We start from the raw sequence: 19,801 nt of genomic DNA on the forward strand, positions 1-19,801 counted from the left end.
AGTGGAAATTATGGTTTTTGAGGTTAATAATACTTTGGGATCAAAATGACCCCCAAATTCTATGATTTAAGCTGTTTTTTAGGGTTTTTTGAAAAAAACACCCGAATCCAAAACACACCCGAATCCGACAAAAAAAATTCGGTGAGGTTTTGCCAAAACGCGGTCGAACCCAAAACACGGCCGCGGAACCGAACCCAAAACCAAAACACAAAACCCGAAAAATTTCCGGCGCTCATCTCTAGTTTTCAGCAAATACAGATCTGGCAATCTTGAAAGACTCATCAGTTTACTAGTAACGGTCTGCAGATCTGCTGATTGTTGCCACACACTAGCAATCTGCAGCCCCAATTCATATGTGAAATCCAACACGTTGGACAACCTGGGGGTAAATTTACTAAGATGGGAGTTCTATTTAAGATGGGATGTTGCCCATAGCAACCAATCAGATACTACTCATTTATCTAGCACCTTCTAGAAGATAAAACCTGGAATCTGATTGGTTGCTATGGGCAACATCCCATCTTAGTAAATTTACCTCCTGGTTTGCCAATCACAATCGATTTTTCGTCTGAATCCGTGATCTGTGAACCCCATACATTGACGATTTATTTGCACAATGGTCTGCAAAACAGCACATTGCCCAATCGATTGCTGCTCTATGGGGGCCTCTATGCTTGTGTATCCCATCCCCATTCAGAGTATTGATGAAATATTGATGCACTGACTATCAGTATTCATGCATTACATCTATCTGTCTATCTATCTATCTATCTATCTATCTATCTATCTATCTATCTATCTATCTATCTATCTATCTATCTATCTCACAAGAGGTATAATTTGTTTGCCCAGGAGTTGAACTGTTGCAAACGTGAGCAGAGCCCCAGAGCTGGCGAGATGGGCAGTGACCGCGGGGATAATGTGAGTAACGCTACTTAGTTTTTTTGCTGCAGAATATGTTTCAAGCTGCTTAAAAAAAAACCCAACTCACACAGTAATAGGAAATCCATGGGAACAGCGCTGTCTCAGGTGGAATGGGACAATTTGTACGGTGCTGCAGAACCGGCTCTTAGTATTGATCATAGAGTTTTATTGACATTGGTCCTCATTCCGAGTTGTTCGCTCGCAAGCTGCTTTTAGCAGCTTTGCACACGATAAGCCGCCGCCTACTGGGAGTGAATCTTAGCTTATCAAAATTGCGAACGAAAGATTCGCAATATTGCGAAAAGACTTCTCTGTGCAGTTTCTGAGTAGCTCGAGACTTACTCTGCCAGTGCGATCAGTTCAGTGCTTGTCGTTCCTGGTTTGACGTCACAAACACACCCAGCGTTCGCCCAGACACTCCTCCGTTTCTCCAGCCACTCCCGCGTTTTTCCCAGAACGGTAGCGTTTTTTCACACACACCCATAAAACGGCCAGTTTCCGCCCAGAAACACCCACTTCCTGTCAATCACATTACGATCACCAGAACGAAGAAAAAACCTTGTAATGCCGTGAGTAAAATACCTAACTGCATAGCAAATTTACTTGGCGCAGTCGCACTGCGGACATTGCGTATGCGCATTAGCGACTAATCGCTCCGTTGCGAGAAAAAAATAACGAGCGAACAACTCGGAATGACCCCCATTGTCGGATGATTGGATCATGGAGAGTGATAATTGTGTCAGGTAATGCCTAATTGATGTCAGTGCTTAGAGACCCAGACGCCTGCGTTATGTTATAGCTATAGGCCTAATCCAGACCTGATCGCTCCTGTAAATTTGCAGAGGTTTGCGATCGGAAAATCGCTACCCAGATAGAGTGAAAATCCGCCCCGTGCAAGTCTGTGTACGCCGTGCGAAAAGCTTTGCAAACGCCGGTCAGCTGCAAATCCGTTCGCAACTCACTCACCATCTAATAATTTTTCCAGTGTGTGCAGTCTGTGCGCAGGCCAGGACTTACTCCTACAGTGTGATGAGAACAGGCTGATCGGGGCCGGAGCTGACGTCACACACCCTCCCTGGAAATGCTTGGGTACGCCTGCGTTTTTCCTGACACTCCCAGAAAATGGCCAGTTACCACCTCCAAATGCCCGCTTCCTGTCAATCGATCTGCGTACGCCTAGCGATCAAAAAAGACACTGAATTCTTTCACAGTTTGCCCTCGTGCGCACTACAATCCATACGCAAGCGCAAATCGATCAATAATCATCTGCCTTGCGAATTCACACAACAACGATCAGGTCTGAATTAGGCCCAAAGGGGGACGTTTACTAAGCAGTGATAAGAGCGGAGAAGTGAGCCAGTGGAGAAATTTCACCATCAACCAATCAGCAGCTCTGTATAATTTTATAGTATGCAAATTATAGATGTTACTTCAGTGCTGATTGGTTGTCATGGGCAACTTCTCCGCTGGCTCACTTCTCCGCTCTTATCACTGCTTAGTAAATGTTCCCCTAAGGGGGTCATTCTGACCTGAACGCTCGCTCCAGTTCTTCGCAGCGCAGTGATCAGGTCAGAACAGCGCATGCACCAGTGCCGCAGTGCGCCGGCGCATGGCTGACAGCCGACGGCTGTCGTTGCCTAGCGATCGCCTCTGCCTGATTGAAAGGCAGAGGCTGTTGCTGGGTGGGAGGGGGCGACCGCTGTTTTGTGGGCGCGGTCCGGCCAACGCAGGCGTGGCCGGACCGTGCAGGGGACTGGCCGCTGCGGCTGCGTGACGTCACACACAGCCGAAGCGAGCTGGGCAGCGACTAGTAGCTCCCGGCCAGCGCGTAAAAGCTGTGCTGGCCAGGAGCTACTCCTGAAGTGCAAAAGCATTGTTGCTGTGCGATGCTTTTGCACTTCTGCGACGGGGCAGGGACTGACATGCGGGGCAGGCTAGCCCTGTGCTGGGCATCTCCCCGCGTGTCAGTGTTCCTGATCGTAGCTGTGCTAAATTTACCACAGCTATGATCAAGTTGGAATCACCCCCTAAGTCCGTTAGCAAAACGAGATACTCTCTGCACTGTCCGTGTTACCAGTGGCAGTAACCAGATGCTGCCTCCAGAGAGAGGTGGTGTCAGCCTGATACAGAATGCAGACTGAGTGCCTGGTTGCACGCACTGCCGATGTAGGACGTAGTGGAGCGATTTTATTGCTACTGCACGTGTTGCCATTGGGTCCGTGCAGGGCCGCAGTTGCCATTTCAGACGCACGCCGGGAACAGCACAAAATGAGGTTGTGTTTGCTGTAAGATTCAATTACCACTGAAAAGCATCTGGGAGAATAATTCACAAATACTGGACAATTTACTAAAAGACGTAAAGTTAAAATGAGCACTTCCAGTATGAACAAAAATAGTGTACACAGAGACAGAAAAGCTAAAATACAATTTTGGGAAAATCTTTCCCATAAAATACACTGTCACAAAGCAAAGAAAGATCTGGTTCTATTATATTCTGTCAGGTGCCAGGCTTGTATAATTACCAAACAGCAGAACGCAAAGCCCCAATAGGCCACTGGCAACTGCGCCTCAGTACGTGCCCTCTGTGTAACACATTCCCCATGCACAGTACAAAAAATCACGTGGAAATCTTCACTGCGGGCGACCCAGAATGAGTCCCTTAAAAAGACAGAAAATAACAGACATACATAAATGAGCAATTTATCAAATGTATAATTAGCATAGATTGAGTTTTGCCATATACAGTACAGTAATACATGTCCTTTTTGAATATGTATGAGCCGGAGGTCTTTAAAAAACAAAAAAAAACCTATACTAAACCTAAGAGTGACTCTGTGAGTGCGAAACACGTACCATAAATTTGTGGGCTACATGCAAAAGAAGCCAGTATTTGCCCTGCACGGAAAAATTATAATTTTTTTTTCTTCCCTTTGCATGGCAGCATGGTTTGTCCCAGATAAAAACTGAGCGTGCTGTTTCAGCCTTGCTTTCAAATCTGAATCGGGACCAATTTCCCATTGACGCTGTTTGTGTGCCTCTTGATTGTGTCACCTGCGCCTCTCTCCGTTTTATTTGCAGATAACTACTTTGCTGCTGAACAAAGAAGAATTGTCACCATTGGATCCATCCCAGGAATTGATTTTTCCTCCTGAACTAATTGTGAGTTGTGGTTCAAAAGATCTGCAATGGGCCTGATTATGAGTCGGATGTACTTGCGCCCGCTGTGCTGTACACGAGACAGCCCGTTTTGCTATTTTATGGCAGTCTCTTTATGCCTAATATCATATGGAAGGCAGAGCTGCCCGATGTCTTACTCTCCACACCCGTAGTGGTCATCACTAGTATCGATACTCAGACCCATCCCATGGAGAAGATCTGTTGGAAAGAGGCCACCCATCTCTGGCCGCACATCAAAAAATGGGCAAGGAAGTCGGTCAACACAGCCGCACCAATCCCGCGCGGAGGGTCAGTTCCATGCAATTGCCATCCAGTTACCACCTAAAAACTCCCATTTGACACCAAAAGTGAACCATCAATGGTCAGATCAGTCCACCTGCTCTGTCAATCTCCGTCCATCGGTGTATGCGTGGTACGCTGCCTATATAGTCGCTTTCTACGGCACATGCGTGGTTTGCAGAAATCCGCGGGACCCGCCCACATTTGGACTTGTCAGAATCAGGCCCAATGTGCGCAAATTGTGCCCTCGTCACTACATTGCTACATTGTGTTGTGCTGATAGGCTGGTGATAATCTCAGTAACATGCACAACTCATCGATACATTTATCTCCCACCTAGTTGATGGCAGAGAAGCAAAGTTTGCAGACTTTGGTCTTCCGGGGAGACGCGGTGACGTGGATTACGGCTTTTACCTTGAAGGAACTTCTGGATTTAAAAGAGAAATATCCAGCGGCCCCTCTTGTAGTAGGAAATACCAGCATCGGTACGTGGCATAATGCACTGCAAATTATACTTCTACGTACAGTATGCTCTAGATATGGTATAAAATGCAGAGTATATAAGTACATGTAGCAGAGAAATCTGGCCGGGTGCAGCTGTCTGCCGCTCATACAGTGCTGTAGACATTTAGGGGTATATTCAATTAGGGTCGGATCCATTCCGACATGCATTTGTTGGAATGGATCCGACAACCCCTATTAAATCTCATCTCAATTCGACTTTTAAAAAGTCGAATTGAGATGAGGGACTCAGAGGAGGAGAGGGGGGGGGGGGACCGCGGGGAGACAAGTGGGGACAGCCGCCGGCAGACGGAGGAGAGCAGCGCTACAGTAGCGCTGCAGGAGGATGTCACACAGCCGCCCGACCTCACGGCAGTGTCCACCTGGCTCCAGCAAGCGTGACCTCACTTGCTGGAGCCGGGTAAACGCTGCCGTGAGTGACGCGGCTGTGTGACATCCTGCCTCGGCGCTGTGCTGTAGCGCTGATCTCCCCTGTATGCCCTGCGGCTGTACCCCGTCCCCCCCCCCCCCCTTCTCCTCCTCTGGGTCCCACATCTCAGTCCGACATTATTTTATGTCTGACTGACATGGTCGGAAACGGGGCCAAATCCTGTCGAATTTGGCCCCGTTTCACTCAAAAGTACGTGAATCGGCAGCTATACCGCCAATTCAAGTACTATTCGACAAGTCGAATTCCACGACTTGTCGAATAAAAACTGCTGGGACTGAAAAGGTCGAATCATGATTCGACCTTAAAAAGTCGAAAACTGCCGTCTTTTCGACAGACGGCAGTTTTCGACACCAATTGAATATACCCCTTAGGGCACAAAGTGTTGGTCTATATGGTCTTTACTCCAAATGATACTGGATACTTGTTTTTTTGGGTGTGTCCCGTGCCCTAGACTTGAACCCCGTGATGGGGGTTGCAGTATTGTGGGGTCCCGTGATGGGGGCTGCAGGCTTAAATGCATTGATCAATACATGAACTAAAACTTCTCCGGTCATTGTTATGCAAAAAGCTGTATATTGCAAATTGTATTATTATTATTATTATTATTATTTAGTAATGTTTGTATAGTGCACCGGCACTCCTTCTCTCTCTGTCTTGTGTGTAGCACTACAGGTCTCAGCTGGTAGCACCTTCATTACTAACAGTTAGGATGTGCAGTCTAGGGCCCCCTTTCCCTAGATACTTGTTGTCCCTAACCTGCACACTTGTTTCCCAACTAATGTCCTCTGTATTTGTATAGTGTCACTGCGATGGTATGACATCTTTAATAGATATAGTTACTAATATAAAACACTCAGATTATAATAATATCATTTACAGGATGTAAAGAATATCACGGTATAATATGCAAGTTACATTAACCTATACTGTACATACACACCTATACTGTACATACACACCTATACTGTACATGAACTCCTATACTGTACATACACTCCTATACTGTACATGAACTCCTATACTGTACACACACACACCTATACTGTACATGAACTCCTATACTGTACATAAACCCCTATACTGTACATAAACTCCTATACTGTACATGAACTCCTATACTGTACATAAACCCCTATACTGTACATGAACTCCTATACTGTACATAAACCCCTATACTGTACATAAACTCCTATACTGTACATGAACTCCTATACTGTACATGAACTCCTATACTGTACATACACTCCTATACTGTACCTACACACCTATACTGTACATGATCCCCTATACTGTACATACACACCTATACTGTACATAAACTCCTATACTGAACATGAACCCCTATACTGTACATACACACCTATACTGTACATGATCCCCTATACTGTACATAAACCCCTATACTGTACATAAACTCCTATACTGTACATGATCCCCTATACTGTACATACACACCTATACTGTACATAAACTCCTATACTGAACATGAACCCCTATACTGTACATACACTCCTATACTGTACATGAACTCCTATACTGTACATACACACCTATACTGTACATTATCCCCTATACTGTACATGATCCCCTATACTAAACATGAACCCCTATACAGTACGTACACTCCTATACTGTACAGAAACTCCTATACTGTAAATGAATTCCTATACTGTATATACACACCTATACTGTACATAAACTCCTATACTGAACATGAACTCCTATACTGTACACACACACCTATACTGTACATAAACTCCTATACTGTACATTAACTCCTATACTGTATCTACACACCTATACTGTACAGAAACTCCTATACTGTAAATGAATTCCTATATTGTACATACACACCTATACTGTACATTATCCCCTATACTGTACATGATCCCCTATACTGAACATGAACCCCTATACAGTACGTACACTCCTATACTGTACAGAAACTCCTATACTGTAAATGAATTCCTATATTGTACATACACACCTATACTGTACATAAACTCCTATACTGTACATGAACTATACTGTACATACACACCTATACTGTACATAAACTCCTATACTGTACATGAACTATACTGTACAAACACACCTATACTGTACATAAACTCCTATACTGTACATGAACTATACTGTACATACACACCTATACTGTACATAAACTCCTATACTGTACATGAACTATACTGTACATACACTCCTATACTGTACCTACACACCTATACTGTACATACACTCCTATACTGTACATACACACCTATACTGTACATAAACTCATATACTGAACATGAACCCCTATACTGTACATAAACCCCTATACTGTATATGAACCCCTATACTGTACATGACTTCCTATACTGTACATACACACCTATACTGTACATAAACTCCTATACTGTACATGAACCCCTATACTGTACATAAACTCCTATACTGAACATGAACTCCTATACTGTACATTAACTCCTATACTGAACATGAACTCCTATACTGAACATGAACTCCTATACTGTACATTAACTCCTATACTGTACCTACACCCCTATACTGTACATACAGATGTAGCCACCTTTATCTTGACCGATTCTCCGCCTAGACGGACGTTTAGTCACGCTAAGGCGATGGCTTAGCTTGCTGAGTTTAATCACAGGCAGGCGCGTTGAGGCGATTCTAGATACTCAGCATGCATTACACATCTCCACCACTGGGTGGCTAATGCTCCACTAATCCAGTACTTTCGATCGTATAGCGGCGGATTGATCTACAGCTCTGGCAAATGGTCAGTGACGACTGTAATGTTAATAGATGGTGACTAATGGTCAGACGGTGAGAGTTCTCAATATAAATAAATAGTTTATACAGACACAAACGAACATGTTAAAACACTTGTGTATGCAGACGCAAGATTGTGTATGGAGACGCAAGTAATTGTGTAAAAGTATGTACAATGCATAAACACCGTGCTTTTGAAATACATGTACAGTATGAGCGTCCGAGTTCCGGTAACATTCACTTTAGTATCATTTGTTTTCTTTGTTATACATTCAATGGAAGGGTGCACACAGGTTTCACATAAATCTTGTCTTGTAACCTGATCGGACCTCCTTACCTGTCTACTGCATGAACTGTGCAGGCTCCCAGGGGGGGAGGGGAAAGTGGGATGGGGGTAGGGCGAGGCAGTGGAAAATACCGTGTTCAAAGAACGGGCCAATGCTGAAGGAGCGTCAGAATCCCCTAGCTAAAATACACAGGGTCGATAGGGATAAGCGAGGTCTCTGCACATAATGATACACCAGACCCCATTGCATCACAAAGTGTCAAAATGTCTGAGGCACATGAACCCCCGCCTTGTAGCATTATGTGCATAGACCTCGCTTAACCCTATCGCCCCTGTGTATTTTAGCTAGGGGAATCCGACGCTCCTTCAGCACTGCCCCGAAGCCTGCAAAACCTATGCCGTCACTCGCTCCATAGCTGAGTGCTGACACAAGGTGGATGTTCATGTGCCTTGGACATTTTGTCACTTTGTGATGCGATGGGGTCTGGGGTATCGTTAAGTGCATAGACCTCGCTTATCCCTATCGACCCTGTGTATTTTAGCTAGGGGATTCTGACGCTCCTTCAGCATTGCCCTGTGACCTACAAAATCTGTGCTGTTACTTGCTCCATAGCCGAGGGCCTCCATGGGGCAAGGAGTCACAGGCGGTAGCCATTTCAATTGAGTCTGCCCTGCTACAGAATTGTATGTGTACTGTATGGTGCATAGAACCTTAACAGTACAACCGCTCCTGCAGCTTTGCCCTGGTTTATGTGAATAACTCCCTCCCTGTCTACTGCATGACCTGTGCAGGCTCCCAGGGGGGAAGGGCGATGGGCTAGCGGGAGGCGTTGGAAAATACCGTGCTTTTGAAATGCAAGTACTGTATGAGTCCGAGTCCCCAGTATGTACTTCTAGTGTACTAATTAGCATGAACAGCTAATGGCCAGATTAATCTTTCTATGTATAATAGAGAGAGAGAAAAGCTCCTCCCTAAGTTCCTGGATGCCAAATCACCGTACTTAGTGTCTCTGTACAGTGTGTTCTACGTATTAGGGTACTAATTAGCTGTTTGTGCTAATTAGTACCCTAATAGAAAATACTATACATAGATACTAAGTACGGTGATTTGGCAACCAGGAACTTAGGGAGGAGCTTTTATCTCTCTCCATTATACATAGAAAGATTAAACTGGCCACTGTACGTTACTAAACTATTAAACTCCTATACTGAAAATGGACCCCTATACTGTTACTGTACATACACACCTATACTGTACATAAACTCCTATACTGAACATGAACTCCTATACTGTACACACACACCTATACTGTACATAAACTCCTATACTGTACATGAACTCCTATACTGTAAACACACACCTATACTGTACATAAACTCCTATACTGTACATGAACTCCTATACTGTACATACACACTTATACTGTACATGATCCCCTATACCGAACATGAATTCCTATACTGTACATAAACCCCTATACTGTACATAAACTCCTATACTGTACACACACACCTATACTGTACATAAACTCCTATACTGTACACACACACACACACACACACACACACACACACACACACACACACACACACACCTATACAGTACATAAACTCCTATACTGTACATGAACTCCTATACTGTACATACACACTTATACTGTACATGATCCCATATACCAAACATGAATTCCTATACTGTACATAAACCCCTATACTGTACATAAACTCCTATACTGTATATGAACCCCTATACTGTACATCAGGGGTGGGGAACCTTTTTTCTACCGAGGGCCATTTGGATATTTATAAAAATCCTTCTGGGGCCATACAAAAATTCTCAACTTAAAAAATTACCCTGCCCCCCAGTAGGTCTGCCCCTTAGAGGTACTGAGTGTGCGCGCCGAAGGCGTGCGCACCAAAAATATGTGTGTGGCCAGTTAAAATGGGATGTGATACACATATGCCCCCAATAGTGCAGTGCCAGATCCACAATTGCCCCTCACAGTGCCAGGTATACAAATGCCCCCCCCCCCCACCGTGCCAGGTATACAAATGCCCCTCACAGTGCCAGGTATACAGATGCCCCTCACAGTGCCAGGTATACAGATGTCCCCACAGTGCCAGGTATATAGATGCCCCCACAGTGCCAGGTATACAGATGCCACCCACAGTGCCAGGTATACAAATGCCACCCCCCACCCCCCCCTGCTACTTACCGTTGCTTGCTGCTCCTTTCGGCGGGACACGGAGGAGAGCACGGCTATGTTGGGCGGCGGCATGTAGGACTTGAAACCAGCCGCCGGTTCGAGAGACAATCAGAGCTCGCGGACCGGCAGCCGCGGCTCCTGATTGGCTGCCGGTCCGCGAGCTCTGATTGGCTCACGAACCGGCGGCTGGTTTCAAGTCCTACACGCCGCCGCCGCGCTCTCCTCCCTGTCCTGACAGCTGAGACACGCTGCCGCCGGACTGAGCGGCGGCGTGTCTCACTGAGAGAAGCGGGTGGGCCGGAGCAAACGGCTTCGCGGGCCTTATACGGCCCGCGGGCCGGAGGTTCCCCACCCCTGCTGTACATGAACACCTATACTGTACTCATATAAGAAATAACACAAAACTGGTGCAGATTACATGTCAGGTGCCTCTGAATCCGGTGCTGCCGAGGACGGTGCTGCTGCCTTTCTCTTTCTCTCCTACACCACCCAGCGGTATCCTGATGATAGAGCTACACTGTCTACTTAGAGTCAATTGGTCGACACCATATGGTCGACATGTATTTTGGTCAACAGGTACAAAATGTTGACAGGTTCATAAAATCGACATGTCAATGGTCGACACAAAGATGGTTGCACGTTATTTTTTCACGTTTTACCAACATTTGCTTGATTTACTATCCTCGTGGACTATGAATGGGAACAGTAACCCGCTTGCCCGAAGTGTGTCCAGCGTCTACGTTTCTACATGAAATATACATGATGTTGGCAAAAGTAACAAAAAAAAACCCATGTGTTGATCATTTTGTGCGTCAATCACTGTCATGTGGACCTTTTGGCCTTGTCAACCTCAACCACTGTTGACTTTCATCTGTTGGCCCTTTGTACCTGTTGACCATTTGGTGTCGACCTGATGACTGTCTGTCCAGACAGTGTAGATCGTCTACACAACACCCAACCCAGCATGCTCTATGGGGGAGGTGTATCAAGCTTTCTTAAGAGTGGGAAAGGGTAGAGGTTGCCAATAAGTGTCTACTTATTATTTATCAAGTACACTCTATAAAAGGGTTGGGTATGGGTGACCGGTGCATGGGATCCTGCCGGTCACCATACCGATGCCGGGATCCTGGGGAAAAGAAATGCTGACGAGGGTTGGGGAGAGGGTGTTGGTGGGGCAAGTGCAACAGACTCCCTTGTGGGCTCGATACGCTCGCCCCAGGTTCTATTTCCACTCTATGGGTGTCATGAAAACCCACGAGTGGGAATAGTCCCTGTTAGTTGGATTGTGTCCGGCAAAATGGTACAACCTTTTTAGATCCATGGTCAACTTCTCCACTCTTTAGAAAGGTTGATACATCTCCCTTTATGACTGTAAGCGGCACATTATTGGGGTGAGTGTGTAGCCCTGCTGCTGAGGATTTTTAGGGTGACAGTGTCTCGCCCGCCTCTATCACACCTGAAGGCCGCTGTGAGCTCAGATCTATGCAGAGTACAGATGGGTCCATGTTTATCTTGACCTTTAATAAGATTAACTGAGACTGGGCAATTGGACTTAATCCCCTGCTGTATTGTATTAATCCCCTGCTGTATTGTTCTCTGTATTGTATTGCAGCTGAGAACAATAGATGAAGAGTCAATGTTAATAAACCATGTTGTGCCTAGGCGCAGAAAACTAGCCAAGATAACCGTGGACCCATCTGTATGATCTTGATCTAGATCATGTTCTCTCCCCAGGGCCTGAGATGAAGAGTAAAGGATTCATCCCTCCGATTATTATCTCTATTGGGAGGATCCCGGAGCTTCATACTGTGACATACACAAAGGACGGTACGTGGCCAGTCTTCCCTCTCATTGGTGAAATGTTTAAGCACACATTTTTTTCCCGGTAAGTAAATACTATACCAGCAATTAGCTGTGAGCGCAGTACAGGTCCAGGCGCCGACGCAGTCGGCGCGGTTATACGTATCACTGCCTGTAAGTTTATGTGGGGAATGCAATTACTGAAAAGTGTACAGCCAGCCAATATCGGCAATTCTCCTGCACAGCATAAAACGCTACAGTTCTCATTTTCATACCCAGTAAATACAAATTGTATATATTGTTGTGCTTTTTAATTATTATTTCTTTACAGAATAAATTGCCTACAGAGGTGTCCTCATTTATTCAGCCCCAATACGCCATGCGCCGCGCAGATTCATGGCGGGTATGACCCCAACAAGGAGACTGTGCTGATTAATCTGATATGTGACACTTGTATAGTACGTGAGGCTGAGTCTGTATTTGAAGCACAATAGAACTTGAGGTGGAAGAAAGATGCAGCTGCTACCTTCTAGCACTACGTATACAGATTCACACACAGATATACAATTGTCATATGTCAAAGCCACACTGCATTGCAACCAAGATGCATTTTCAGTCTCAGTGGACCTGCTCAACACGAGGGGCTGTTTGCCACGGGTCAGGTATGGGGGACCGGCGCTTGGGATCCTACCGGTCACCATACCAACACTGGGATCCCGGGGAGTAGAAAGCCAGCGGGGGAGGAGGAGTGGGAGGGGTGCTGGGGGTCAAGCACAATGAAGCCCCTTGTGGACTCGGTGGCGAGCAGCACTTGCCACAGGTTCTATTTCCACTCTATGGGTATCGTGGACTGTAGGGATTTTGAGGGGTCGGTATGTAGGGGGGCTGTTTGCCACGACTGCAGCTACAATCTATGAGGACGCATCTGTATATACAATTTTTTTATTCTATCTGCAAATCCTATCAAGAATTCTTCATTATTCATTTATTTAAAAGTAACAATTATACATTATCTGTTGGCGTTGTGTTTCTCTTCTTAATTATTTACAAGTATACAGATGTCTTTGAGATCAGTATTGAGAAAGCGGACGCAGTTGTGTTATGTGTGGCTACGGCAGAGTTAACCACCAATGATCTCATGGATGGTGCCGTTGGTGGTTATCACCAGTGGCATGAAACCATCAATGGGAAACCATTAATGGGTTCACCCATCAAAGGACATCTTTGCTTATCCTACAGAGTGGGTGGCCGTGGCGGTTCATTTAGGGGATGGGGCATGGCACATTGGGGGAGGGGCTAAGCTATGTTCTTCCTGTCTTGAAGCATATACAATATAAAACTACAAATTAGGGGCATTATTCAGAGTTGGACACAGCCGCTGAGTTTGCACGCATGGCCACCAAGCGAGACTGTTGCATCTAATGCTGGGCAAAGTGTTCGTCCCAGTCTTTGCACATTGAGACTTCATGGATGTACACCAGGGAAGGGCTGATACTAGTATGTAACATAAAGTCGCAGATACAACTAGGGATAAAGATTGATTGATAGAACTTTTAATTACGTATTTCTGTTGTATTGGCCTTTAGTATAATAATACTGTATGTTCTTTTGGCTCACGCAGGGATATCTATAGGCGCTGCCTGCACGTTATCCACGCTGAAGGATACGCTGGCTGAAGCCGTGTCTCACCTCCCAGATGAGAAGACCGAGACTTTCCGAGCTCTGTTACAGCAGCTGAGAACCCTGGCCGGGCAGCAGATCAGGAATGTGGCTGTATGTTATATTATGAGGCCTCAGTGTGGGGAACGTAGGAAGAACATGGAGGTGATACTGGAATAGATCTATCAGGCCTTCCAAAGAGGACAAGTGTTGCCCCTATGCATGGCTGCTCTCCTGAAATGTCCACAGGAGACTCACAAATCTCAGGCTGCTCTCCTGGATGCCCAGAAAAGTGGGCAAGTCTCCTATAGGCCCATAGTAGTTGCCCGCTGAGCCGCATATCATGGCCCTGTATTCCGCTTTACAATGACTGTAGTAATCGCACTATATAGCAGGAGGCGGCGCCACTATGATGCAATTGTGGCGTCATGCCCCATGCTCCGCCCTCTTAGCTGCTCCACTATAGAATGGCTTGTAGCGGTATAAGTATAAAGACACAGAAGCAATACCGTTAAAAGACGCAGACGGGTGCCGCAGCGTCTGACTCAGATCAGGCCCTTAGTGTGCCCTCTGTATGGAATATTCTTTGAGACGTTGGATTCTTCCCAATATTTGTAGTGGCTGCTTACATTCATATTCCTGGAGCACCTCCGGAACAGCCGTTTTCACATTAATTATTCCAGGCTAAAATTACTATATATATTTTTAGGAATTGAGGTCACTTACCTTAAAAAATAATATATATATATATATATATATATATATATATATATATATAAAATAATTCCCCCCCCCTTTTGTTCACATCTATTCTGTTTAACCAAGATGTAGGCCGCTGTCAGTGTTTGGGCTCCAGCACAGCTGTAGGGGCTGAAGGGGTGTGAAGTGCGTTGCTTCTCCTTTGTACATGACATGTATGTATAATCTCTCATCATTATTGCAGTCATTAGGAGGACATATAGTTACCCGGAGCTCCAACTCCGATCTGAACCCCATACTGGCCGCCGGCAACTCTGTTCTACAGGTGGAATCTAAAGGTAAGTCCTATACTGTTCCCATTACACTGACAGAGCAAACACTATTCCAGTAGCTGCTGTGGAATAGAAATGGCCTTCTCGCTAGAGGTCTAGTAATAGCCGATACCGCTGTATAACACAGGACCCCGTGTATCACAGACAGCGACCGCCGCTCAGCGCCACAGCCAGCTGCCTGCTCCTCTCAAATGGTGGTTCAATGGTGAAATTAGATGTGCTCTATTGTCAGAGACTGAGTCTATAGTTCTGTAGGGTCCATGTGCCAAATATTTACAGTTATTTATTGGCCGGTATCTCTAATGCATACTTACCGACATCTGTATTCTCCTCTCCGCATATTCTTCTGGAGAACTGTCAGCCCCGGGTGAGGCTTGTGCCAACTGTGCATCGGCTGCGGGGGACCCGAACCATAAGGCGGTTTGATGGCATTACACCATCGCACTGCTTCCTGCTCTTCACCAGAGTGGCCTCTCATTGGAACCCATCTCCTGGCAAAAGACCAATCTTAAGTTTGTGTGAAAATATTCATTTTGACGTCGCAAATTTACGCAAAAAATATTTATCACATCCACATAAAAAATGTGAAGTGTGATAAATTTGCGTCTTGGAGAGAGATAAAGTGGAGGAGTTGCACATGAAATATGTACGCATCTTATCCACTTACTCTCCCTCAAAGGTTTGATAGATATGGGGGTCATTCCGAGTTGATCGTAGCTGTGCTAAATTTAGCACAGCTACGATCATTCACACTGACATGCGGGGGGACGCCCAGCACAGGGCTAGTCCGCCGTGCATGTCAGTGCCGCCCCCCCTCCCCTCCCCCCCCCCCCCACACACAGTAGTGCAGCAGCTTTAGCATGCTGGCCAAGAGCTACTCGTCCCTCCCCAGCCCGCAGCGGCTGCATGTGAGGTCACGCAGCCGCTGCGGCCCGCCCCCCGTTCGGTCTGGCCACGCCTGCATTGGCCGGACCGCTCCCACGAAACGGCGGCCAAATGCCGCCATTCCGCGCCCTCCCGCCCAGCGATCGCCTCTGCCTGTCAGTCAGGCAGAGGCGATCGCAGCCCTGCTATGGCCTTCGGCCGTCTGGCATGCGCCGGTGCACTACGGCGCCGGCGCACTACGGCACCAGCGCAGTAGGGACCCGTTCGCTCGGCTGCGACAAAAAGCAGCGAGCGAACGGGTCAGAATGACCTCCTTTTTGCGTCTGTCTGTTGGAGGAAGACTCAGGGTAATGCAGGAGCACATACATGGGACTGATATAAGTAATCACTATATGGCCGATGGTTCCGCACCTTCCGCACCGGCCTGCTCTGAAATCCTCTGCCCTCCCTGCCCTGTTATATAGCTCCGTTGTACTATAGGCAATAACACACTATTTCATATGGAACCGTTCTGCATCAATAACTGAACACTAAGGGGTAAATCACAAAAGGTGTTTTTAATCGATTTACAGTCATATTAAATCAAGGTTGTATTCCAGGAGCTAAATCACACATTTAAAAGCAGATGATTTTTTATATCAATTTATTTTTATAATGTTAGTAAATGTGCGATTTAGCACCTGAAACAACACTGATATAGGGCCTAATTCAGACCTGATTGCAGCAGCAAATTTGTTAGCTAATAGGTAAAATCATATGCACTGCAGGGGTGGGGGGGGGGGGCAGATATAACATGTGCAGAGAGAGTTTGTTTTGGGTGGGTTGTATTCAAACTGAAATCTAAATTGCAGTGAGAAACAAAATAACCCACCCAAATCTAACTTTCTCTGCACATGTTATATCTGCCCCCCCAACCCCCGTAGTGCACATGGGTGATCATTCCGAGTTGTTCGCTCGCTGCCGATTTTCGCAATGCAGCGGTTAAGTGAAAAAAACTGCAAAAATGCGCATGCGCTAAGTAATTTTACACAATACTTTGGAGATTGACACAAGCTCGAGCGACGTTTTTTCAACGCTCGAGTGATCGTAGTGTGATTGACAGGAAAGGGGCGTTTCTGGGTGGTAACTGCCCGTTTTCAGGGAGTGTGCTTAAAAACGCAGGCGTGCCAGGGAAAAACGCAGGAGTGGCTGTAGAAACGGGGGAGTGGCTGGCCGAACGCAGGGCGTGTTTGTGACGTCAAACCAGGAACTAAACGGACTGAGGTGATCGCAATCTGTGAGTAGGTCTGGAGCTACTCAGAAACTGCAAGAAAATATTTAATAGCAATTCTGCTAATCTTTCGTTCGCTGTTCTGCTAAGCTAAGATACACTCCCAGAGGGCGGCGGCCTAGCGTGTGCAATGCTGCTAAAAGCAGCTAGCGAGCGAACTCGGAATGAGGGCCATGGTTTTGCCCATTAGAGAACATATTTGCTGCTGTGATCAGGTCTGAAGTAGGCCCATCAATAGATAGATTCGTAAATCGATTAAAATTGTTTAAAAATAAATGTGTGGATTTCCTCCTAGGACTACCCTGTGTTTCTCGTATAGTAGGATAATTTCCCATATTAATTGGTCGCCAGAAGCTGATTTCCTCACTTGCTTTCTCTGGATTAGCGCAGGGATACTGGGAAATAATTGCATCCTCTGTGCCTATGTTTATGTATTCCTGGCCCCTCTCAGATATCAGTGCAATGTATAAATCTGTTGCAGGAGGCGCTCGGCGGATCCTCTGCAATGACGGCTTCTTCCAGTGCAAGGACTTATCATCCTGTCTCCTGTCGGAAGAGGTTCTTGTGTCTGTGATCATTCCGTATACACAGAAGGTGCTATTATATGTCTGCTAATTTACATGTACCAACTTCCTAGCTCTGTCTATCCATCCGTCCGCCTGTAGGCAAACGCAGGGGGGGGGTTCCGGTTGCCTGGAAACCCCCCTTCACTTGGCAAGTGGGTCAAATTACGACAATTGCAATGGTATATAATACAATTACTAGAGCTGCCGCCACATCATGCTGTTTAAGTTGCTGCACATGTCCTTGGGTAGAAGCTTCTTCTGCTTCTGAGGCCTCAATCAGTGCACTGGACCAGAGAGTAGCTACCTGATAGAAGAGACAGGAGCCTTACCATGAGGTGGGAGAATGTGTGCTTAGAAAGTGCAGTACTGGTTCTATTATGTTTGGGTATTTATTTATTTAGTTATTGTGGTATGTTTAACCTTTTCCTCACCACTTACGTTATCTTATTTATATTAAATATGTTTGATACAGCCTATACTATAGACCATCTATAGTGATAAATATTAACTGTATTCCATGTTCTGCAGAGTGGGAGACTGTGGATTGCATTTGGAAACCCCCCTCTAGAAATCCTGCGTTTGCCAGTGCTGTCTGTCGTATTTTAGGATAGTGGCCTGTGGGCAAGATTAGTGCAGGCCTACTTATATACATGACGCCCAACAGTTTATAATTAAGAATCAGGACAGACAGACATATTAACAGCAATTTAGAAGTGCTGGTCCGCCTGCTGGGCCCTCCTTTAAAAATACCCCTTCAATACTACGTGCGCCTCCCCCTGACACGTGTCAGTGTTGGGTCATCACTAATACCGCTTTTATACCAAAGAAAGCGGGTCGCAGCCGGGAACCCTAACACGGGACCCGCGTCAGCCCCCTTTTACACCGGACTCACCAGCCCGGCATTTTGCCGGGTTGGTGACGTTGCCGGTGACGCGACGGGGGCGGCACTTGGAGATCACATGATCTCCAATCGCCGCCCGCACATAGCGTGTAAACAGGATGCCGGGTCGCATCGACCGGCTACCATTTACACTGCTCAGTTTGCCGTGTTGAACGCGTGTTCAACCCCGCAAACTTCCCGAGTTGGAATATCGGGTCACTCGACCCGCATTATTCCAACTTGACCCTTTTACACCAGCCAGTAACGCGGGTTATGCACGTTCATGTGCAATAACCGTGTTACTAGCTGGTGGTGTAAAAGGGGTATTAGTGGCACCTGTCTCTGTACTTTTGTCCAATATCTGTATCTTGTCTTGTTGTGTAACTATAACTAATCTGGTGACTGCCTGCTAATTGCTGCAGATAGTAATTATAGCGCAGTCTGCTCATGTTTATATTTTGCATATTTTTATTAGACGCATTTATTAGGTGATTATAGCAGATGTGTTTGTCGTAGTATCCGCTGTATATATATTTTATTTCCTAAAACTTCTTATAAGGCCTTTATGAACGTGACTTTATCTCAGGCTATAGCGACTAGACTAATTCCAGCGCCATTGTCATCTGCCGCAGTGGGAGATTGTGTCAGCTTTTAGACAAGCGCAGAGGAAGGTCAACGCTGCACCTACAGTGGTGGCCGGGATGAGGATCCTTTTCTGCGAGAACTCAGACGTCATTAAAGACCTGAACATTTACTTTGGCGGGATTGGGGCAAGCACGGTTCATGCGGAGAAGACCAGAGAATCAGCGATCGGAAGGTTGGTTTGTGCCATCACTTTATGTCATTATGACGAGTGCATAGTGGCTGACTTTACAGGAGAGCTCGTTATTGCAGACATTTCTCATGGGCTCATTCACTAACTCTGCACTAAACGACAGCGATCAATCGGGCACTTTTAATTAACTAACTGGCACTAATTGTTGAATAGCTCAGTGGTGGAAGTGGCCCTTTATACAATGTTATGCCACAGCAGCACTCCTTCCCACTGCTTGTCTAACAAAATATTGCTGATCTATTCTCACAAACAAATGTGTCTCCAATGCAGTGGTG

The 19,801-nt window shown here is 46.0% G+C and overlaps 1 protein-coding gene across 3 annotated transcripts in view; it reads left to right on the plus strand.

Moving 5' to 3' along the window:
* The window catches only part of LOC134944386 (aldehyde oxidase 1-like), a 144,239-nt gene that overhangs the window by 61,357 nt on the left and 63,081 nt on the right, over positions 1-19,801 (plus strand). For all 3 annotated transcript variants that reach the window (XM_063932966.1, XM_063932968.1, XM_063932967.1), the window contains 8 exons: positions 853-921; positions 4,003-4,083; positions 4,721-4,865; positions 12,335-12,427; positions 14,022-14,173; positions 15,003-15,096; positions 17,727-17,839; positions 19,324-19,508. In XM_063932966.1, the coding sequence (XP_063789036.1) occupies positions 853-921; positions 4,003-4,083; positions 4,721-4,865; positions 12,335-12,427; positions 14,022-14,173; positions 15,003-15,096; positions 17,727-17,839; positions 19,324-19,508 (932 nt within the window). The remainder of the gene's footprint in view (positions 1-852; positions 922-4,002; positions 4,084-4,720; positions 4,866-12,334; positions 12,428-14,021; positions 14,174-15,002; positions 15,097-17,726; positions 17,840-19,323; positions 19,509-19,801) is intronic.

The sequence above is a fragment of the Pseudophryne corroboree genome, chromosome 7 (genome assembly GCF_028390025.1).
Source record: "Pseudophryne corroboree isolate aPseCor3 chromosome 7, aPseCor3.hap2, whole genome shotgun sequence".
NCBI classification, from domain to species: domain Eukaryota; kingdom Metazoa; phylum Chordata; class Amphibia; order Anura; family Myobatrachidae; genus Pseudophryne; species Pseudophryne corroboree.